Raw genomic sequence first — 24,731 nt, 5'->3', positions numbered from 1 at the left:
GATGCAACCGGTCAGTATGGTATCGATGGTGCAGCTGTAGAACGTTTTGACGATCTGGGACCCCTGACACATATTTTCAGTCTCCTGAGGGGCAAAATGCGTTGTGCCCTCTTCATGACTGTCTTGGTGTGTTTGGACAATGATAGTTTGTTAAGGAATTTGAAACTCTGGATGAAATTTCAAAGGAGTTGATGGAGAGAGGCTGTGAGAGAGTGCTCGTGCGTGCACTGATATTAAAGCAATGATATTCAAGTGACAGGCTTTTCTAAAACTGCAGTTGCAATACAAAAAAATATAATTCCTTAATTACAAAACAAGGTGACCCCCAAAAGCCAGATGGAGATGGGTAAATTAGACGCTTATTCAGTCTTTATATTACTGTATCGTAGACTATGTTGCAGCGAATGTAGGCCTACCTGTCACAAGAAAAAGTTGCCATGATGAGATGCTAGGTCTACACATGAAGTGTGAATTGCGCTCCATTCTGAGATGGTCTCTTTGTCCCCACCCTGAGTGGTGATTCATCATGCAGAGGCCATAGAGAAGCCAGATTTAGACATGGCATGTAATTTAACAGTTCCATTTCACGCAATGCTGTTCATATAAATAATTTATTATAATTGACCAGTTTCTCGCTGTTATTTATCCTGGGAAAAGGGAGTCATTTTTGGGCGGTAAATCTCGGTAACCGGGTTCCCGCCATTCAACCCTAGTACTGTACTAACACTCTCTTTGTTTGGACATTTGGCAGATGTTTGAATACTAAACCTGGGTGTGTGTTTATTATTGGGCTCGAACAAAAGCCTGCCACCACATAGCTCTCCAGGACCAGGGTTGGCTGGGGGACCACTGTGTTTAAAGCAGAGGTTGGAACCTAAATTATTTCACAATGGTTTAGATCTTAACATAACCACTAATTGTTTTTTGTTTTGTTCCACTCCACTGTTCGTACCAGCAAAATAAAGTGCTGAACCGGTTTGAACCCCCAAAATATAAAACAACTTTTTTCCTTCTTTCGGTTCCTTTTTTAACCTGTGAAATCCACCAGGTTTCTAATTTATTATATATATTTATATATATTTTTTACATTTAGCTAATTCAATTACTTCACCAATCAGTGTGGATAGAGTAGGCAAGCTAGTTGTTTACATGCGTGATAGGCTACACTAGCCTATTGCGCAAAATGTGACAAAAATGTTGCAGGTGGGAAGAGGGCGAGCGAGGGTTGAGGAAGAGGCTTGAAGCGCTGGGCATTTTGTTCTGACAGATTATCTGAATTAGGTCCACATAATTATACCTAGGAGGAGCAACTTCTATGGAAGAACTTTGAATGTCCTTTGAGCTAGCTAGATAAGGTTTTTGTAGTTAATGAGTCTAAAGTGACACGTGTGACAACTAGGCCTACAGTATCTGTCACGTAGAGTAGGCCAGACGGCTAAACTGGATAACCTAACCTCTATAAAATAAAAAGATGGCGGAACCGCAAAAGTTCTTCTGTGCAAAGGTGTTTATTTACAAGTGATTCCGGAACAGAAAATAACAGTACTGCCATCAACGTCTACCTTATGGGACAGCTTAACAACAATGCTGCCCCGTCCACAGCTCAATCCAAAAATCCCCCTTAGAGACTGGAGAGAGGCTCCTTTTTGTAGGGCTAGCCCCTCCCCTCAGAACAATTAACCTTAATTAATCAATTAACAATACAAACCTACATTTTCCATGAACTAAACATACTAAAGGATATACATTGCAACACGGTTTTAAACAATATCACAACATAACATTTACAACATTACATCATTACTGACAATATCTTTCAATATGCCCATATGCATTAATGAGCCATTTGGGACAGGCACTATAAAGCCAACCCAATTCCCTTAGCTCGGGTCCTTTTCCAGCATACCCAGAAGCTACAGAGATGGAGAGAGAGGAACAGAACAAACAAACAATGCGCTCATCCACAACATTGATAAGTATAATTATTGTATCTCTCAAATATGAACATTGACAAGTGTGAAACGCATGCACCAAGACAGAAGTTAAATTGTGTGTCGACCCACATTGTTAACTTATGGTATAATGGCGCAGGGAGGAGTGCTGAATATGTGTGTGCGTTAAAGAACCAAATGCTGCCCGCGGCCAGTGACGGACTTCTACGTCACATTACCTTCCTCCTCTCCTGAAGCGACCATGTTCGGGAGCCTTGATAGGTAGTCCGCAGTAACGTTCTCTTTTCCTGCCTTGTGACGGACACAGAACCTGAAGGGCTGGAGCTCCAGATACCACCTGGTCACACGAGCATTCCGGTCCTTCATGGTCTGGATCCAGGTCAGTGCTCTGTGGTCCGTGTGCAGGTCAAATTCCCTCCCAAGAAGGTAGTAACGGAGGCTATCTAGGGCCCACTTTATAGCCAGGCACTCCTTTTCGATTGTAGAATACCTGGTTTCCCTGGGCAACAGCTTCCGACTCAGGTACAGCACAGGAAGCTCTTCTCTTGGCTCCCCTTGGGCCAGTACAGCTCCAATTCCTACAGCCGAAGCGTCCACCTGCACGAGAAATCTCTTCTTAAAATCAGGGGTCTGGAGAACAGGGAATGAGCACAGTCGTTTTTTCAGTGTCATGAAGGCTTCCTCACACTCCTCAGTCCACTTCACAGGGTTGCTGGCCCCCTTCGAAGTGAGGTTGGTCAGAGGGACAGCAATGGTCGAAAACTGTGGAATTAATCTCCGGTACCACCCTGCCAGACCTAGGAAGGACTTCACCTGTGTCTTGGTTCTGGGCTATTCCTGATGGACTCCACTTTCTCCACCTGAGGCCGAACTTCACCCTTACCCAGCTGGTAACCCAGGTACTTTGTCTCCTGTTTCGCCCACTCACACTTCAGGAGGTTAAGCGTGAGGCCTGCTTCATGGATCTTCCCCAGGACGCTGCTAAGATGCTGTATGTGCTCCTCCTAGGAGTGGCTGTAGATCACCACGTCGTCCAAGTAAGCAGCACAGTAATCGTCACAGTCCTGGAGGACCTTGTCCATCAGCCTCTGGAAAGTCGCAGGGGCCCCATGAAGGCCAAACGGCATGACCTTGAACTGGAACAGGCCCATTGGCGTCCGGAATGCAGTGTAGGCCTTGGATTGATCATCCAGGGGCACCTGCCAGTACCCTTTGCAGAGATCCAATGTGGTGATGTAATGAGCTCTACCTATTCTCTCCAGTAAGTCGTCAATGCGGGGCATGGGATAGGCATCAAACTGGGAGATGGCATTCACCTTACGGAAGTCCATGCAGACGCGCAAAGAGCCATCCTTCTTTGGGACAATGACAATAGGGCTGCTCCATTCACTTGAAGATGGCTCGACAACATCCATCTCTATCATGGTGTGGACCTCTTCCTTGAGGGCTACCACCAGCCTCTCAGGCACACGGTAAGGATGCTGGCGGACAGGGTTCTGGCCAGGTTTCAAACGAATGACGTGTTCCAGGACTTTGGTTCTTCCTGGTCTCTGACTGAAGAGGGCCGGATACTTGCCAAACAGCTGCTTCAGCTCATCTTGCTTGTCTTCTTCCAGGTGAGCCAGTATGACTTCTGCTCGTTCTTTCCATGCCTCTGTGACTCCATCCGACTCATCCTCTTCTACTCTGCGGACCAGAAAGGACTTTCCTTTGGAGAGTTCCTCTTTCTCCTCCCAGGCCTTGAGAAGGTTCACATGGTAGGTTTGCTTCTTCTTACCCTTGTCCAGGTGCAGCACCTCGTAGGTCACTGGGCCCATCTTCCTCCCGATTAGGTACGGTCCTTGCCATTGCGCAAGGAGCTTGCTGGTAGACGAGGGAAGGAGGAGCAGGACTTTCTGTCCTGGCTCAAACTCTCTGTGGCGAGCATGCTGGTCATAGCCTCTCTTCTGGGCCTTCTGGGCTTGCTGAAGGTTTGCTCTAGCTTCCTCTCGGTACCGTTCCAACCTGTCTCGCATCTGGAGGACATACTGGACAATCCCTGTCCTGAGGTAGCTACTGGGGAACCTTCCTAGCACTTCTTCAGCAGGTCCAGTGGTCCTTGCACTGGCCATCCATAGAGGAGTCCGAATGGCGAGAAACCTGTCGATGCCTGAGGCACCTCCCTGTAAGCAAAAAGCAGAAAGGGTAACCACTTATCCCAGTCTTTACCAGTGTCAGCCACAAACTTCCTCAGCATGTTCTTGAGCGTTTGATTGAATCTCTCTACGAGCCCATCCGTTTGGGGATGGTAGGGAGTAGTCCTCAAGCCTTTAATGCCCAGCTGTCGGTGGAGTTGAACCATCAGTCGCGAGGTGAAGTTTGTCCCTTGGTCCGTCAGGATTTCATCTGGGATTCCTACACGAGAGAAGAGCTGAACAAGAGCACTGATTATCTTTGGAGTGGTTATGGAACGGAGTGGGAAGGCTTCTGGGAACCGGGTGGCATAGTCACATCACCAATATATACTTGTAACCTGCACTACTCTTCTCCAAGGGTCCAACAATGTCCATTGCAATTCTCTTGAATGGGGTAGAGATAACTGGCAGTGAACATAGAGGAGCCCGTTCAGACCTACGGACAGCACTGGTTTTCTGGCACGTGGGGCATGATTTGCAGTATTTTTGTACATCAGTATACATGGAGGGCCAAAAGAAACGGGAGCCTAGCCTAAGATAGGTCTTATGTTGCCCTAGATGGCCTGCCTGCCCATGGAACTGTATGTGCAAGGTTGAGAACAACTGGTCTACAGGTAGATGGCACCACCAACTTCCTGCTATCTGCCTCTGACCCAAGGTAGAGTATGTGGTTGTCTACTGTGTAAATCCCCCCACATAAAGATTGACTGTCCCCAGCTAAGGCCTTGTCAAACAAACATTTCAAGGTTGCGTCAGACTTCTGCAGAGTAGCAAAATTTTGTGGAACATCCCATTGCACCTCTAACCCAGACACATCAGCAACAGGTACAGCGGTTCCCACATACTTCTCAAGACGCCGCTGGCGGCGTGACTTTCTGGGCCCTTTGGTTCCCCCTCGCACAGACTATCACACAAGTCAGGCAGAGGTTGTAAACCAGCTTTGGCCTGGGCACGAGTGACAACTGAACATGCCATCTGAACATCAGACTGGCAAACTGACTGCTCATATAGCTGACCCCCACACTTCCCAACAGATCAGAGAGTACAGGCACATCCCTCCCCAAAATCATCTCAAAAGGTAGCTTCTCCATTACCCCAACTTTGAGGAGGTATTTCTGACCCTGAATCTCAACTGTGAGCTCAGCTGTGGGCTGCTGTGACTGGTCACCATGGACACATTGGATCAGTGTCTGATGACCATAATCAATGTCATTAACAGGTACATTACCTTTTCTGATCAATGACAGGGAACTGCCGGTGTCAATCATTGCAGTAAGACTTTTACCATTCACTTTTACAGGTACCAAGCATGACCCTTCCCGAGTCTGTCTATTCTGAACACCATCCCCCTCTCTGGGTACATAACAGTAACCTGAGAGCTTGGATTTACGTAGCGGACACATTGAAGCTTTGTGCCCCTGCTGCCGGCAGTAAAAACAGGTCAGACCCCTCCCATCAGAGCGAACTGCATGATCCCTTACCTCCCTCCCAGACACATAACCCCCAGAGTTACCTCCACCATCTCTGGCGTTTTGATGTCCCTTGTGTCTCTGAGACTCCTTGGAGCGGATGCTGCAGGTTGTGGTGGGCCCCCTTTACGTGCATTAAGATACTGCAGTGCAAGCTTGGCCGCCATAAGCCCGTCCTTGGGCTCGTGCTCTCGGACCCAGGTTCGAATGTCGTGTGGTAGAACTTGTAGAAGTTGCTCGAGGATGATGACCTCCCCGATTTCGTCCTGTGTCTTCTCCCCCGGTCGAACCCATCGTCGGTAGAGACCCTTGAGGCGGTGGTACGTCTCTGTCGGCGACTCACCCGATGGCGTTGATGCAGCTCTGAAGCGTTGACGGTAGGTTTCCGGTGAGATGTCAAACTTCACCAGCAGCGCTTCCTTCAAGCCCTTGTAGACATTGGCCAGCCCCTCATCCATTGCTGTGTAAGCCTCTAAGGCCTTGCCCGTGAGCAATGGGACAAGCCTGCAGGCCCACTCTACCTCAGGCCACTGCCACGTCTTAGCCATGCGCTCAAACCTCAGCAGGTAGTTTTCAATGTCCTCCCCCTGCTGGTATGAGGGCATCTTTGGCTCCTTCCTCAGGAATGCTGGAAGATAGACGTTAACACTGCTGGACTGGTCTCCTGGTGCTGGCCTCATTACTGCTTGGGGTGCCTGCTGTGGAGTTGAAGTCCCTGCTGCATCGAGCCTTTGTCGTCCTGGTGTTGGAAGACCCAATCTTGGGCTCTCACTGACGAGTTCCGCCTGGTGGGGAGCTGTGAGGATAGATTGGCGTAGGCCACGTAACTCCTGCTTGAAGTCTTCGTCCCTCCTCTCAAGGCAGGTGAAAAGTTGCTGAAAAAGGGTTACCATGGTTGGGTGTGGTTCTGGTCCCCCAACTGCTCCTTCAGTCAGCAGCTCACCCAGTTCTGGTTGTCTTTGGCCCCGCGGTCGGGCTCCCAGTTTCTCATACTTGACCTCTTCTTCACCAGACGATTCCATGGTATTCCACCCCGGTTCAACTTCAGGTACCTTTTCTGACAGTTGATGCTGTTGCTGAGAACGCAATCCTGTACGCATTCCTTTACCTCTCTTGTTGGAATTCACTGATTTGCGGTACGCCATCCCACCACTGCCACCATATGTCACGTAGAGTAGGCCAGATGGCTAAACTGGATAACCTAACCTCTATAAAAATAAAAAGATGGCGGAACCGCAAAAGTTCTTCTGTGCAAAGGTGTTTATTTACAAGTGATTCCGGAACAGAAAATAACAGTACTGCCATCAACGTCTACCTTATGGGACAGCTTAACAACAATGCTGCCCCATCCACAGCTCAATCCAAAAAAAAATCCCCCTTAGAGACTGGAGAGAGGCTCCTTTTGTAGGGCTAGCCCCTCCCCTCAGAACAATTAACCCTAATTAATTAATCAATTAACAATACAAACCTACATTTTCCATGAACTAAACATACTAAAGGATATACATTGCAACACGGTTTTAAACAATATCACAACATAACATTTACAACATTACATCATTACTGACAATATCTTTCAATATGCCCATATGCATTAATGAGCCATTTGGGACAGGCACTATAAAGCCAACCCAATTCCCTTAGCTCGGGTCCTTTTCCAGCATACCCAGAAGCTACAGAGATGGAGAGAGAGGAACAGAACAAACAAACAATGCGCTCATCCACAACATTGATAAGTATAATTATTGTATCTCTCAAATATGAACATTGACAAGTGTGAAACGCATGCACCAAGACAGAAGTTAAATTGTGTGTCGACCCACATTGTTAACTTATGGTATAATGGCGCAGGGAGGAGTGCTGAATATGTGTGTGCGTTAAAGAACCAAATGCTGCCCGCGGCCAGTGACGGACATCTATGTCACAGTATCATTAATTAGCATTGAATAAGTTCATTCTTCTCTAGCTAATTAAAAAATCTCTCTCCCCGTCTTCTGAATCACTTTGTAACGTCAGTACAGTAGCCTGTGCTTGGAAGGGGCAGGTAGCCTAAACACTCACACACTTGCAAAGATGTTCCGCTTGAAGGTAGACACGTGGTCAAGATAATCAGCGGTTTGCTGGTGTCAACATTGTGTACAGAGTGCCCCATGGTGGGGTTATGGTGTGGCAGGCATTACGGGACAACGTACACAATTGCATTTTATCGGTGGAAATTTGAATGCACAGAGATACCGTGACGAGATCCCGAGGCCCATTGTCGTGCCATTCATCTGCCGCCATCACCTCATGTTTCATGATAATGCACAGCCCCATGTCGCAAGGATCTGTACACAATTCCTGGAAGCTGAAAATGTCCCAGTTCTTACTGACCAGACATGTCACCCCTTGAGCCTGTTTGGGATGCTCTGGATCAACGTTTACAACAGACTGCTCCAGTTTCCTCCAATATCCAGCAACTTCGCACAGCCATTGTGTGGGACAACATTCCACAGGCCACAATCAACAGCCTGATCAACTCTATGGGAAGGGGATGTCGCGCTGTATGAGGTAAATGGTGGTCACACCAGATACTGACTGGTTTTCTGATCCACGCCCCTACCTTTTTATTAAGGTATCTGTGACCAATAGATGCATATCTGTATTCCCAGTCATGTGAAATCCATAGATGAGGGCCTAATGAATTTATTTAATTTGACTGATTTCCTATGAATTGTAACTCAGTAAAATATTTGAAATTGTTGCATATCTATATTTTTGTTCAGTGTAAAAGAAATGAAGCCTGCACACTCATAAGCTCCACAACGTACCTTTTATTAATAAACAGACAACGTTTCCACCCTGCTAGGATCCTTGTCAGGTCATTTCACAGGAAGTTTACCACACCCATATTTATAGACATAAGACAAGCACGAATTAGGGTGTTTTTTTTCATATTTAAGTTGAAAGGGGCAACGCAAAAACAATATACACGTAGTGTACAAAACAAGCTCTTTCCATGACAGACTGACCGGGTGAATCCAGGTGAAAGCTATGATCCCTTAATCATGTCACTTGTTAAATCCTCTTCAATCAGTGTAGATTAAGTGGAGGATACAGGTTAAAGACAGGTTTTTAAACCTTGAAACAATTGAGACATTGATTGTGTGAATATTATACCTGTATAACCATTCAAATCAGGTAAACAAAACGTATGTTGCAATACCCAACAGTGGCTGTAATAATGATACATGAATTAGATGGTGTTCCCAGGAAATGGCTATTGGGAAAGTCCTCATTATGCCCCTTTGGAGACATGGTTTCCAATCGGAATATCCAGTAGGACTCTTTGCAAAAGAAGTCTATAGGAATGGTGGGTTAACTGCCTTGTTCAGGGGCAGAACGACAGATTTTCACCTTGTCAGCTCGGGGGATCCAATCTTGCAACCTTACAGTTAACTCGTCCAACGCAATAACGACCTGCCTCTCTCTCGTTGCACTCCACAAGGAGACTGCCTGTTAAGCAAATGCAGTAAGCCAAGGTAAGTTGCTAGCTAGCATTACATTTATCTTATAAAAAACATCAATCATAATCACTAGTTAACAACCATGTGTAGATGATATTACTAGATATTATCTAGCATGTCCTGTGTTGCATATAATCTGACTGAGCATACAAGTATCTAAGTATCTGACTGAGCAGTGGTAGGCAGAAGCAGGCGCGTAAATATTAATTCCATCAGCACTTTTGTGCGTTTTGACAGCAGCTCTTCGTTGTGCGTCAAGCATTGCACTGTTTATGACTTCAAGCCGATCAACTCCCGAGATGAGGCTTGTGTAACCGAAGTGAAATGGCTAGCTAGTTAGCGCGCGCTAATTGTCGTTGTGTTGCTGGTTTGAGCCCAGGTAGGGGCAAAGAGAGGGACGGAAGCTATAACACTTTGTTTTTACATTATTTAAACCAAATTTAACATGTTTCATTATTTACTTGAGGCTAAATTGATTTTATTGATGTATTTTATATATATATATATATATATTTACCCCTTTTTCGAGGTGTCCAATTGTTGTAGTAGCTACTATCTTGTCTCATCGCTACAACTCCCGTACGGGCTCGGGAGAGACGAAGGTTGAAAGTCATGCGTCCTCCGATACACAACCCAACCAGCCGCACTGCTTCTTAACACAGCGCGCATCCAACCCGGAAACCAGCCGCACCAATGTGTCGGAGGCTACACCGTGCACCTGGCAACCTTGGTTAGTGTGCACTGCGCCCGGCCCGCCACAGGAGTCGTTGGTGCGCGATGAGACAAGGACATCCCTACCGACCAAGCCCTCCCTAACCCGGACGACGCTAGGCCAATTGTGCGTAGCCCCACGGACCTCCCGGTCGCGGCCGGTTACGACAGAGCCTGGGCGCGAACCCAGGGACTCTGATGGCACAGCTGGGGCTGCAGTACAGCGCCCTTAACCACTGCGCCACCCGGGAGGCCCGATATATTATATTAAGTTAAAATAAGTGTTCAGTATTGTTGAAATTGTCATTATTACAAATACATTGTTAAAAATTGTCCGATTAATCGGTATCAGCTTTTTTGATCCTTCAATAATCGGTATCGGCACTGAAAAATCTTAATTGGTCGACCTCTACTTTGAACCTTTCTAGGCAGGTGTTCCGCTTCCGGAACCCCTCGACAACATTCCGCTGAAAAGGCAGCGTGCGAAATTCAAAATATTTTTTTGAAATATGTAACTTTCACACGTTAACAAGTCCAAAACAGCAAATGAAAGATAAACTTCTTGTTAATCTACCCATCGTATCCGATTTAAAAAATGCTTTACAGCGAAAGCACAACATATGATTAAGTTCTGTTAGAAGTTAGATATGTAGACGGGCGAGTCGGTCAAGGATCGATTCAGACAAGGTGGTAAATTGTATGACAAGCGACAGTTTATTCAGAGTGAAGATATCTAGAACAGCGTAAATACGGCTCCTCCGCTGGTTCGTACGGAACTGCAGGCAAAGAGGCCGTTACAATCAATACACCACTTATATATAGAACAGAAAGTAGGTTGATTCTGGAAGATCGGATCTTTGGATTGGTTCAGCTGGGGTGTAGTCTGTAGTCTTCCGCCATTGGCTCAGTTGTCTGTCCGTCATCGTAGAATCCTCTTCGGGCACACCATGTTCAGCTATAAAGGAGATTATGTGTGTGTGCGCTGGTTTTGGCAATTAGTGTAATGCGGGAGCGATCCTGTAGGGGACCCCACAGGCTTTACTTTGAGTCATAGCCCTATATTAACAATAGTTTGGTCACCTGTATAAGAAATAGCATTTCTCTACAGTCACCGCCAAGTAAAAAAAACACAGCCATTTTCCCAGCCAAAGATAAGAGTCAAAAAAATACAGAAATATAGATAAATGTCACGCCCTGACCTTAGAGCTAGGTGTTTTGCACCTTACAGGACTGTTTCGGTTTCGATAATTCGCTTTGTTATTTTTGTTTAGTGTTCAGGGTAAATAAAAATCATGAACACTTACCATGCTGTGCTTTGGTTCGATTCCTCTTCAGACGACGAAAACCGTTACAATAAAATTAATCACTAACCTTTGGTGATCTTTATCAGATGACACTCATAGGACATCATGTTACACAATACATGTATGTTTTGTTCGATAATGTGCATATTTATATCCAAAAATCTCAGTGTACATTGGCACGTTACGTTCAGTAATGTTTTGATTCCAACACATCCAGTGATTTTGCAGAAATACTCATAATAAACATTGATAAAAGATGTTATTCACAGAATTCTATTAATTACAAAAAAATCATACAATGTGATTTTCTGGATTTTTGTTTTAGATTCCGTCTCTCACAGTTGAAGTGTACCTATGATACAAATTACAGTCCTCTACATGCTTTGTAAGTAGGAAAACCTGCAAAATCGGCAGTATCAAATACTTGTTCTCCCCACTGTACCTTTGACTATTGGATGTTCTTATAGGCACTTTAGTATTGCCAGTGTAACAGTATAGCTTCCATCCCTCTCCTCGCCTCTACCTGGGCTCGAAACAGGAACACATCGACAACAGCCACACTCGAAGCAGCGTTACCCATGCAGAGCAAGGGGAGCAACCACTCCAAGTCTCAGAGCGAGTGACGTTTGAAACGCTGTTAGCGCGCACCCTGCTAACTAGCTAGCCATTTCACATCGGTTACACCAGCCATTAGGGTGATAGGCATGAAGTCATAAACAGCGCTGTGCTTGCAAAGAGCTGCTGGCAAAACGCACAAAAGTGCTGTTTGAATGAATGCTTACGAGCCTGCTGGTGCCAACCACCGCTCAGTCAGACTGCTCTATCAAATCATAGACTTAGTTATAGAATAATAACACACAGAAATACGAGCCATTTGATCATTAATATGGTCGAATCCGGAAACTATCATTTCAAAAACATAACATTTATTATTTCAGTGAAATAGGGAACCGTTCTGTATTTTATCTGACGGGTGGCATCCCCAAGTCTAAATATTCCTGTTACATTGTACAACCTTCAATGTTGTCATAATTACGTAAAATTCTGGCAAATTAGTTCGCAATGAGCCAGGCTGCCCCAACTGTTGCATATACCCTGACTCTGCGTGCAATGAACGCAAGAGAAGTGACACAATTTCACCTGGTTAATAATGCATGCTAACCTGGATTTCCTTTAGCCAAAATATGCAGGTTTAAAAATATATACCTCCTGTGTATTGATTTTAAGAAAGGCATTAGTGTTTATGGTTAGGTACAGCCATGCAACGATTGTGCTTTTTTCGCAAATGCACTTGTTAAATCATCCCCCTGCATTGCATCGATTATATGCAACGCAGGACACGCTAGATAAACGAGTAATGTCATCAACCATGTGTTATAACTATTGATTATGATTGATTGATTGTTTTTTATAAGATAAGTTTAATGCTAGCTAGCAACTTACCTTGGCTTCTACTGCATTTGCTTAACAGGCAGGCTCCTCGTGGAGTGCAATGAGAGGCAGGTGCTTAGAGCGTTGGACTAGTTAACCGTAAGGTTGCAAGATTGAATCCCAGAGCTGACAAGGTAAAAATCTGTCGTTCTGCCCCTGAACAAGGCAGTTAACCCACCGTTCCTAGGCCGTCATTGGAAATAAGAATGTTTTCTTAACTGACTTGCCTAGTTAAATAAAGGTGTAAATATAATAATAAACAATCTGCAAAATCGGCGTCCAAAAATACTGATTTCCGATTGTTATGAAAACTTGAAATCGGCCCTAATTAATCGGCCATTCCGATTAACTTCTTGGCAAACCCATCCCGTTAGCGGGATCATTTTCATCAACATCCGCTGAGTTGCAGAGCGCCAAAGTAAATTTCTAAAAATATTAAATTTTCATGAAATTACAAGTGCAATATAGCAAAACACAGCTTAGCCTGTTGTTAATCCACCTGGCGTGTCAGATTTCAAAAAAGCTTTACAGCAAAAGCTATCCAAGCGTTTATGTTAGGACATCTCTCTCAGCAGACAAAACATTACAAACAGCTAGCAGCGAAGTAGATTTGTCACGAAAGTCAGAAAAGCAATAAAAGGAATCGCTTACCTTTGATGATCTTCGGATGTTTGCACTCACAAGACTCCCAGTTACACAATAAATGTTCCTTTTGTTCGATAAAGATTATTTTTATATCCAAAAACCTGCATTTGGTTGGTGCGTTTTGTTCAGAAATACACAGTCTCGTGCAGGTCATGACGAGCAGACGAAAATTCCAAATAGTATCTGTAAAATTTGTAGAAACATGTCAAACTTTTTTAAATAATCAAGCCTCAGGTTGTTTTTACAATAAATAATCGATAATATTTCAACCGGACCGTAGCTTTTTCAATAGGAGAGAGAGAGAAAATGTCTGCTCCAAGCTGTTGCGCATGCAAAACTCTGCTGGCACCCAGCCATCCACTGACGCAATGTGATCGTTCTCGCTCATTTTTCAGAATAAAAGCCTGAAACTATGTCTAAAGACTGTTCACACCATGTGGAAGTCATAGGGAAAGGAGTCTGGTTGATATCCCTTTTTAAATGGAGGGAAGGCATGCAATGGAATAGAGAGGTTTCAGGAAAAACAGCACTTCCTGGTTGGATCTTCCTCAGTTGTTCGCCTGCAATATCAGTTCTGTTATACTCACAGACAATATTTTGACAGTTTTGGAAACTTGAGTGTTTTCTATCCTAATCTGACAATTAAATGCATATTCTATATTCTGGGCCTGAGAAATAGGCAGTTTCATTTTTCATCCAAACATCAAAATACTGCCACCTACACTCAACAGGTTAATCAGTCGACCTCTACTCCCTAGTCAATACAGTACCTGCTCTGCAGTGTCAGTGGACGCTGGACATGTTGGGTTAAAGGAGGAGCACATAAACACAGCTTTACTCTAGGTTCCTGGAATACAATTGCTGCTGCACTGGGATAACAAATCTAATGAATGCAAATGTCGTTTTCATATCAAGTTGGAGGATTTGAATGATTTGAAATGGCTTAGGCAGACTGCTCTCGTTCTATGACATGCTTTGGGCTGAGTGGCGAGTCTATGTCCTGGTGATGATGATAAGCTTGTGTTGCGCGTCCTTCCTATTCACCCAGTGAGGCTCCAGCCTCTAGCACACTGGCTGTTTTCTAGGAGCTACTCTCTCATTTGGCACTCAGCAAAACTGGGTACAAACAAACACACTCACTTCCCTCTTGATTTTCTGTGGTTCTAACTATCTGGAAGATTTGTGTGGCCGCTGAAAAAGACATCCGTTTGCTATGTGTGTCTGGGTCATCCTCTGCCATATACCTGTATCTATTCTATGAGAGGATCAATCATATGGTTCAGTGATATTCAAGCTAGGCGATGGACTTGCGTGTTGCTCTTTGTAAATGATTGGATGGCTGTTATTGTTTTGAAGTTCCTCTTGCAATCATCACTATTTCTTGGCATTACAGAAGTTTTTTTTGTGGAGACTTAGGCCTAGATTTAGGTGTGGATTTCTAAAAGTTGTGGACCTTCCTTAGGCCACTGTCTAATAGGCTAAGGGGTGTTGAAATGATTCAAATGTAACCTTCCTCTCCCATCTCTCTCCAGGCTGTAAGCTGCTATGACTCTGCCATCCTGAAGGCAGAAGGGAAGGTAGAGCCAGAGATGTTCTGCCAGCTGGGCCACTTCAACCTCCTCCTGCAGGACTATCCAAAAGGTGAACATGCATGCACGCACACACACACACACACACACACACACACACACACACACACACACACACACACACACACACACACACACACACACACACACACACACACACACAGGGTCCATTTGAGTTGATTGACAGATCACATCCTGAATTTAAGCTGTACCAATTTGCCGTAAATGTCTGAATTGCAGCTAACATTCAGCAAATCAATTTAGGCTACTGCAGCCCTTTTAGTTTTGTCCTTAATGTAACAGCAATGCTTTTGTAATTGTATGTTTGGCAGAATGTAGTATTTTGACATTGGGATTTAAAGCAGCAGCATCCGCCAGCAAGACTACACGCCTTCGCTCTTAATCTCCAGAAACCACGTACAAAAAGACTGGGAAATGATATACTAGACTGTCATGTTTGCATGTGGAGTAGGGATGTAAGAAATGTAAAAATGTTCTTAACGTTTAAACAGCCATTTACTTATCGGTTTTCTGGTTAAAACGATAAGAGAAATCCATAAAATTCCATGTGAATTCACAATGCTTCTGCACTGCTGTCAGCAACGGTTTAGGTCTCACGGTGCGTCCCTTTCAGATGGTTAAGCATTGCACATGTACTACCTTTACTGTACCTCACTTCCACATCTCAAAGTTTGCATTTCCTTTTCATTTAACTTCTCAAAGTATTGCCATACAGGACTTTGCTGCTGTTGCTTGCCTTTCTTTTCCATTTTTCCAACTTTTAACGTAGTGGTGGAGCGTCGACTCCAAAAAAATTGATTCCTCCACTCCTGGCACGTCGACTCCCGGTGTTGACTCCAGGCCTTCATAGCCTATCGTCTAGTTAGGTTATAACACAGGAAATATGTTTTGTGACCAGTGCACTGTGATTTTAATTTTGTGAAAAAACAAACACTATTTTTTTTCTTCAGTTATCGGTTTTTCTTAGCGTTAAAGATCCCAATTTCATTTAAATGTTCACACCCCTAATGTGGAGTGGTCTGCTCTCTCTGTTGTCACACTTGATTGTCTGAGCATTCTCTCCTCTGCCGTTATGCAATTCCACTGCCATTGTCTGTAGATGGCTCGGCTTTCTATGACTAAAAGTCTGACGGAGTTGCCTGAAGATGTCTCTCTAGTATTCTTAACATTTCATTTGTGTGTTTTCTGGAATGCGTGTTTATTGGGAGTGTTAACTTCAAATAACAGTTTCTTTTAATGCCCTGGGCAGAAATTCAGTCCAATATTGCTTGAGGTAGTGGCACCACAAGATTGAATGGAAAGAATCTGTGTTATGGAGATGAAATGTGAAATGTAAACTTATTGTAACCCCATTGTATTTGTCTTCAGTAACTGTTCTCTTTCTCTCTCAGCATTATCTGCATACCAGAGATACTACAGTTTACAGTCGGACTACTGGAAGGTGAGTTGCTACTTAAACAGCATGTATCCAAGTACGTCTAGCTGTTGACTGCTGATGATCCCTGGTTCTCTTGGCATAAAACAACTGTGATGATAATAAAGAATGGAGTTAGACAAGGGCAGCTGTTCTCCAGTAGCTGGGTCACCTCATAGGTCAAACTTGGTGAGACATTTTGACCTAGCCAGGCCAGCCACCAGTTCTCTGGTGGTGTGGCTTCTCCCTGTTCCCAGTGTGGGTGGATAAGAGATGGATGGATGTTAAAGTTTCAGTCTGCAGTGGTGCCCATTGGAGGGTGAAATGATGTGATGGGGGTTTGACAGTGATGGGGGCAGACAGTGTTGGGTTTCACTGCTGCAGAGTTGGGAGAGAGTTGGGGGATCTATCCTGGGCTGGGGTTAGGGAGCTGGGACGGGTGCTGCCTGGGAGAGAGGGCTGGGGTTAGGGAGCCGGGACAGGGGCTGCCTGGGAGAGAGGACTGGGGTTAGGGGCTGCCTGGGAGAAAGGGCTGGGGTTAGGGAGCTGGGACAGGGGCTGCCTGGGAGAAAGGGCTGGGGTTAGGGAGCTGGGACAGGGGCTGCCTGGGAGAGAGGGCTGGGGTTAGGGAGCTGGGACAGGGGCTGCCTGGGAGGGAGCTGGGACAGGGCTGGGGTTAGGGAGCTGGGACGGGCTGCCTGGGAGAGAGGGCTGGGGTTAGGGAGCTGGGGCAGGGGCTGCCTGAGAGAGAGGGCTGGGGTTAGGGGCTGCCTGGGAGAGAGGGCTGGGGTTAGGGAGCTGCCTGGGAGAGAGGGCTGGGGCTTGAGACCAGCATAAGGAATGGCTAAAACCGGAGCAGGATGGCAGGTTGAACTAAGAGGGAGAGCAGTCTGGAAGAAATGATTAAAACATTGACTGAACTTAACTGGGTCTCTCTGTCTCTCATGGGATAGATACAGTTGAAGTCGGAAGTTTACATACACCTTAGCCACACAAATTTAAACTCAGTTTTTCACAATTCCTGACATTTAATCCTAGTAAAAAATTCCCTGTTTTAGGACAGTTAGGATCACCACTTTTATTTTAAAAATGTGAACTGTCACAATAATAATAGTAGAGAATGATTTATTTCAGCTTTTATTTCTTTCATCACATTCCCAGTTGGCCAGAAGTTTACATACACTCAATTAGTATTTCGTAGCATTGCCTTTAAATTGTTTAACTTGGGTCAAACGTTTCGAGTAGCCTTCCACAAGCTTCCCACAGTAAGTTGGGTGAATTTTGGCCCAATCCTCCTGACAGAGCTGGTGTACCTGAGCCAGGTTTGTAGGCCTCCTTGCTCGCACATGCTTTTTCAGTTCTGCCTACAAATTTTCTATGGGATTGATGTCAGGGCTTTGTGATGGCCACTCTAACACCGTGACTTTGTTGTCCTAAGCCATTTTGCCACAACCTTGGAAGTATGCTTGGGGTCATTGTCCATTTGGAAGACCCATTTGCAAGCTTTAACTTCCTGACTAATGTATTGAGATGTTGCTTCAATATATCCACATAATTTTACTTCCTCATGATGTCATCTATTTTGTGAAGTGCACCAGTCACTCCTACAGCAAAGCAGCCCCACAATATGATGCTGCCACCCTGTCCTTCACAGTTGGGATGGTGTTCTTCAGCTTGCAAGCCTCCCCCTTTTCCCTCCAAATGTAACGATGGTCATTATGGCCAAACAGTTCTATTTTTGTTTCATCAGACCAGAGGACATTTCTTCAAAATTACGATCTTTGTCCCCATGTGCAGTTGCAAACCGTATTCTGGCTTTTTTATGACGGGTTTGGAGCAGTGGCTTCTTCCTTGCTGAGCGGCCTTTCAGGATATGTCGATATTTGGGACTAATTTTACTGTGGATATAGATACTTTTGTACCTGTTTCCGCCAGCATCTTCACAGGGTCCTTTGCAGCTGTTCTGGGATTGATTTGTACTTTTCGCATCGAATTATGTTCATCTCTAGGAGACAGAACGCATCTCCTTCCTCAGTGGTATGGTGGCTGCATGGTCCCATGGTGTTTATACTAGCGTACTATTGTTTGTACAGATGAACGTGGTACCTTTTTGGCATTTGGAAATTGCTCCCAAAGATGAACCAGACTTGTGGGGTCTTCAATTTTTTTCTGATGTCTGGGCTGCTTTATTTTTATTTTCAAATGATGTCAAGTATAGAGGCACTGAGTTTGAAGGTATTCCTTGAAATACATCCACAGGTACACCTCCAATTGACTCAAATGATATCAGAAGCTTCTAAAGTCATGACATAATTTTCTTGAATTTTCCAGGTTGTTTAAAGGCAGCCAACTTCTGTAAACTTCTGACCCACTGGAATTGTGATACAGCGAATTATAAGTGAAATATTCTGTCTGTAAACAATTTTTGGAAAAATGACTCGTGTCATGCACAAAGTAGATGTCCTAACTGACTTGCCAAAACTATAGTTTGTTAACAAGAAATTTGTGGAGTGGTTGAAAAACGAGTTTTAATGACTCCAACCTAAGTGTACGTAAACTACCGACTTCAAACTGCACATGAGATGAATGAATATGTAGCATAGACTAACAGGCTTTCAGAAACATCCTTACTCTGACTTATGCTTCCTCTCAGTTTCTCAACTCACTGATTGTCTCACTCTCACCCTTTAAGCCTAGAAAGAGCTGAGAATAGCTGCGTTTTAGAAAACGGGGTTTTCTAAAAACCCAGCTGTTCTCAGCTTTTTTTATACTTAACACTTTTGATGGCTGGTGGAAGCAGAATTAGTTTGTTCCTTCCTTCCTTCCTGTCCTGCTCTCTCCTCAGTCCAAGCTTCATAGATGGTGCAGTGAGTCTTCTCACGCTCTCTCTCGTGTTTTGGTAGTGAATCGCTCTGAATGGCGTTGTTATGTGCAGTATTTACCTCTGATTGGTATTGAACGTGCAATTGGTTTCCACTTGATTTGTGTGTTTGTCTGACTGAGTAGGAGGTGATGTGGTTAGAGATTTAACACCTTTACCGGTTTCAGTTCTGACTATTACTACAGTTTGTTATATGAAACTGGGCCACAACAGTTACCCCTGAAAGGTGAATTTCAGACTCATTTGAAATTAACCGAAGTATGTATTTGGGCTTCTACTCTACCAGTTACCCTATGGACATACAGTAGAATGCACTTTAATCCTTTCAGGGATGAGGGGGCTACTGTTTCTGTCTCTGTTAACTAAACCATATCTGGTACAGTAATATAGTGACAGTGTTGAGGTGTGTAGGTTTGTTTCACCAGGTATGTTTCTCTACCTGGGCAGGTTTGACTGGAGCAGCAGATTAACCCCCCGCAGACTCCCCACAGGGAACTGGCACAGAGAGATGTTTATGTGTTAGCCATTGACCTTTGAGCCTCTGATACTTTCCAGTGAGATTGCTCAACCAGGACTTAATGTTATTAGGGATCTGGTTGGTTTCATGGTCTATGTTGTTTAAACTTGAGTGAGTAATCAGTGTTGTTCAGTCACGGCATCTTTAAAAAAACAAAAAAACATTGATGTTTGAGAAATAAGTGCTCTGGTGCTGTTTCTGCCACTCATTGTTTTCTCCCCCTCTTTCAGAATGCTGCCTTTTTATATGGCCTTGGTATGGTTTACTTCCATTACAACGCATTTCAGTGGTAAGTAGCTGCACATCCTGAGTATTTTCCATTGCACTCTAGTGCATTTTTTTGGCTAGAGACCAGAGACTTATATTTGCTTCACTATTTCAGCATTTAATGACCTCATGGGCTTTGAAATGAGTCCTGAAATTGTGTGGTAATACAATACATTTGTCTAGCTATTGTATGTTCTTTACTGTGTGTTTGCATTTAACCCTTACCTGACTGGTGGGAGTGACTGTTGAGGAATAGGCTACCTGTTATCTTGTCGGAATTACTGTGTCAGTCAAGCATTCAGCCTATCAGTACTGTCATGGTTTTTATATGACGTTTTGTTTTTCTAAGAATGTTGCCATTTACTGCTTCTGACACTTTTAGGCCAAATATAGCCTAGAACAGTGCTTATAGCAAATATAGCCTAGAACAGTGCTTATAGCAAATATAGCCTAGAACAGTGCTGACAGCAAATATAGCCTAGAACACTGCTGACAGCAAATATAGCCTAGAACACTGCTGACAGCAAATATAGCCTAGAACAGTGCTGATAGCAAATATAGCCTAGAACAGTGCTGATAGCAAATATAGCCTAGACCAGTGCTGATAGCAAATATAGCCTAGACCAGTGCTGATAGCAAATATAGCCTAGAACACTGCTGATAGCAAATATAGCCTAGAACACTGCTGATAGCAAATATAGCCTAGAACACTGCTGATAGCAAATATAGCCTAGAACACTGCTGACAGCAAATATAGCCTAGAACACTGCTGACAGCAAATATAGAATGAGACAACTTTGAAAATGTTATATTTAATTTTACCTTTATTTAACCAGGCAAGTCAGTTAAGAACACATTCTTATTTTCAATGACAGCCTGGGAACAGTGGGTTAACTGCCTGTTCAGGGGCAGAACAACAGATTTGTACCTTGTCAGCTCAGGGGTTTGAACTCACAACCTTCTGGTTACTAGTCCAACACTCTAACCACTAGGCTACCCTGCAGCGAGACTAGAACCTGTTGGTGCTTCAGGGGATTTGGGATGACAAACTTTGGTGACAGTTCAGGGAAAGGAAATCCTTCACTGTATACAGTCGTGGCCAAAAGTTTTGAGAATGACACAAATATACATTTTCACAAAGTCTGCTGCCTCAGTTTGTATGATGACAATTTGCATATACTCCAGAATGTTATGAAGAGTGATCAGATTAATTGCAAAGTCCCTCTTTGCAAATGAACTGAATCCCAAAAAGCATTTCCACTGCATTTCAGCCCTGCCACAAAAGGACCAGCTGACATCATGTCAGTGATTCTCTCGTTAACACAGGTGTGAGTGTTGACGAGGACAAGGCTGGAGATCACTCTGTCATGCTGATTGAGTTTGAATAACAGACTGGAAGCTTCAAAAGGAGGGTGGTGCTTGGAATCATTGTTCTTCCTTTGTCAACCATGGTTACCTGCAAGGGAAACACGTGCCATCATCATTGCTTTGCACAAAAAGGGCTTCACAGGCAAGGATATTGCTGATAGTAAGATTGCACCAACATCAACCATTTATCGGATCATCAAGAACTTCATGGAGAGCGGTTCAATCGTTGTGAAGAAAGCTTCACGGTATCCAAGAAAGTCCAGCAAGCGCCAGGACCGTCTCCTAAAGTTGATTCAGCTGCGGGATCGGGGCACCACCAGTACAGAGCTTGCTCAGGAATGGCAGCAGGCAGGTGTGAGTGCATCTGCACACACAGTGAGGTGAAGACTTTTGGAGGGCGGCCTGGTGTCAAGAAAGGCAGCAAAGAAGCCACTTCTCTCCAGGAAAAACATCAGGGACAGACTGATATTCTGCAAAAGGTACAGGGATTGGACCGCTGAGGACTGGGGTAAAGCAATTTTCTCTGATGAATCCCCTTTCCGATTGTTTGGGGCATCCAGAGAAGACAAGGTGAGCGCTACCATCAGTCCTGTGTCATGCCAACAGTAAAGCATCCTGAGATCATTCATGTGTGGGGTTGCTTCTCAGCCAAGGGAATGGGCTCACTCACAATTTTGCCTAAGAACACAGCCATGAATAATGAATGGTACCAACACATCCTCCGAGGGCAACTTCTCCCAACCAGGAACAGTTTGGTGATGAACAACGCCTTTTCCAGCATGATGGAGCACCTTGCCATAAGGCAAAAGTGATAACTAAGTGGCTCGGGGAACAAAACATCGATAGTTTGGGTCCATGGCCAGGAAACTCCCCAGACCTTAATCCCAGTGAGAACTTGTGTTCAATCCTCAAAAGGCAGGTGGACAAACAAAAACCCACCAATTCTGACAAACTCCAAGCATTGATTATGCAAGAATGGGCTGCCATCAGTCAGGATGTGGCCCAGAAGTTAAATGACAGGATGCCAGGGCGGATTGCAGAGGTCTTGAAAAATATTGCAAATATTGACTCTTTGAATCAACTTCATGTAATTGTCAATCAAAGCCTTTGACACTTATGAAATGCTTGTAATTATACTTCAGTATTCCATAGTAACATCTGACAAAAATATCTAAATACACTGAAGCAGCAAACGTTGTGGAAATTAATATTTGTGTCATTCACAAAACTTTTGGCCACGACTGTATATGCTCAGGTTATAGTCATGAAAGGTTAAAGTGTGGGGAGAGGAAGAGGATGTAGTGTGATATGCTCTGTTGTGTGTGGCGGGGTGTATTTCTCTGCAAACTAACACACTCACATGTGCACACACACATGCACACAGTCTTGACAGGCGTGGCTTTGTTTTGATGCTGTCGACACTGCAGTGGGTGCTCTGTGTGTGTAATCCAGTTCACGGCCATCGTTGTCTCTCACTGTTTTCTCCCACTGCTAAAACTGGTATTTAACCCCCCAAAGTCGATTTGAATATAAGTTTCATAACAAGAAAATGTCCATAAAATTCTTTCAGTTTAAGCTAGAGATATCAGTTTGGCATTGGATGCGTCTCAATCCGCCAGTGTCGCACTTCGCATCTGCGGTTGAACGGTCTTTTCACGAAAACGTCTGTAGCGTCCAAATCGTTTGACCTACGAACAACCACTCTATGGAATGGGGAGATTCACACAAACATGATGGTGTTCTCCGTTTTGTTCTATTGCGCCCAGAAGTCACGGGACTTCTGGTAAAATAAAAGAATGAATGTAGTTTTGTGCCTACCCCCAAAAAAGAGGTTTAATGTGTGTGTGTGTGTGTGTGTTTGTAAAATACAAACATACATACATACATACATACATACATACATACATACATGCATGCATACATACATACATACATACATACATACATACATACATACATACAGTACATTCGGAAAGTATTCAAACCCCTTGAATTTTTCCACATTTTGTTACATTACATCCTTATTCTTAAATTGATTAAATAAAAAAAGTTTCTCATAAATCTACACGCAAACCCCATAATGACAAAGCGAAAACATGTTTTTAGAAATTGTAAAAATAAAAAGATTTCCATAAGTATTCAGACCCTTTGCTATGAAACTCGAAGTTGACCTCCGGTGCATCCTGTTTCCATTGATTATCCTTGATGTTTCTACACCTGTGGTAAATTCAATTGATTGGACATGATTTGGAAAGGCACACACCTGTCTATGTAAGGTCCCACAGTTGACAGGGCATGTCAGCTAAAACCAAGTCATGAGGTCGAAGGAATTATCCGTAGAGCTCTTGAGACAGGATTGTGTCGAGGCACAGATCTGGGGAAGGGTACCCAAACATTTCTGCAGCATTGAAGGTCCCCAAGAACACAGTGGCCTCCATCATTCTTAAGTGGAAGAAGTTTGGCACCACTTAGACTCTTCTTATAGCTGGCCGCCTGGCCAAACTGAGTAATCGGGGGAGAAGGGCCTTTGTCAGGGACGTGACCAAGAACCTGATGGTCACTCTGACAGAGCTCCAGAGTACCTCTGTGGAGATGAGAGAACCTTCCAGAAGGACAACCATCTCTGCAGCACTCCACCAATCAGGCATTTATTGTAGAGTGGCCAGACAGAAGCCAATCCTCAGTAAAAGGCACATGACAGACGCTTGGAGTTTGCCAAAGGGCACCTAAAGACTCTCAGAACATGACAAACAAGATTCTCTGGTCTGATAAAAGCAAGATTGAACACTTTGGCCTGAATGCCAAGCGTCACGTCTGGAGGAAATCTGGCACCATCCCTACAGTGAAACATGGTGGTGGCATCATGGTTTGGGGATGTTTTTCAGCGGTAGGGACTGGGAGACTAGTCAGAATTGAGGCAAAGGTTAATGGAGCAAAGTACAGAGAGATCCTTGATAAAAACCTGCTCTAAAGCTCTCAGGATCTCAGACATGGGTGAAGGTTCACCTTCCAACAGTACAACGACCCTAAGCACATAGCCAAGACAACACAGGAGTGGCTTCGGGACAAGTCTCTGAATGTTCTTGAGTGGCCAAGCCAGAGCCCGGACATCTCTGGAGAGACCTGAAAATAGCTGTGCAGCGACGGTCTCCATCGAACCTGCCAGGGCTTGAGAGGATCTGCAGAGAAGAATGGGAGAAACTCCCCAAATACAGGTGTGCCAAGCTTGTAGCGTTATATCCAAGAAGACTCAAGGCTGTAATTGCTGCCAAAGGTGCTTCGACAAAGTACTAAGTAAAGGGTCTGAATACTTATGTAAATGTGATTTCAGTCGTTTTGTTTTGAATAAATTATTATTAGTATTGTGTGTAGATTGGTTAGGGAAAAAACATTTAGTCAATTTTAGAAGAAGGCTGTAACGTAACAAAATGTGTGAAAAGTCAAGGGGTTTGAATTCTTAACGAATGCGTATTCTCTATCTC

General features: G+C 44.2%; 1 protein-coding gene across 3 annotated transcripts in view; it reads left to right on the top strand.

The window, feature by feature from the left end:
* kdm6a (lysine (K)-specific demethylase 6A) overlaps positions 1-24,731 on the top strand; it is a 94,370-nt gene that overhangs the window by 5,519 nt on the left and 64,120 nt on the right. For all 3 annotated transcript variants that reach the window (XM_024389150.2, XM_024389149.2, XM_024389148.2), the window contains exons 3-5: positions 14,725-14,833; positions 16,194-16,243; positions 19,845-19,903. In XM_024389150.2, coding sequence (XP_024244918.1) covers positions 14,725-14,833; positions 16,194-16,243; positions 19,845-19,903 — 218 coding nt within the window. The remainder of the gene's footprint in view (positions 1-14,724; positions 14,834-16,193; positions 16,244-19,844; positions 19,904-24,731) is intronic.

This window comes from Oncorhynchus tshawytscha, linkage group LG26 (assembly GCF_018296145.1).
Source record: "Oncorhynchus tshawytscha isolate Ot180627B linkage group LG26, Otsh_v2.0, whole genome shotgun sequence".
NCBI lineage: Eukaryota > Metazoa > Chordata > Actinopteri > Salmoniformes > Salmonidae > Oncorhynchus > Oncorhynchus tshawytscha.
This window is presented reverse-complemented; position numbering and strand designations above follow the sequence as displayed.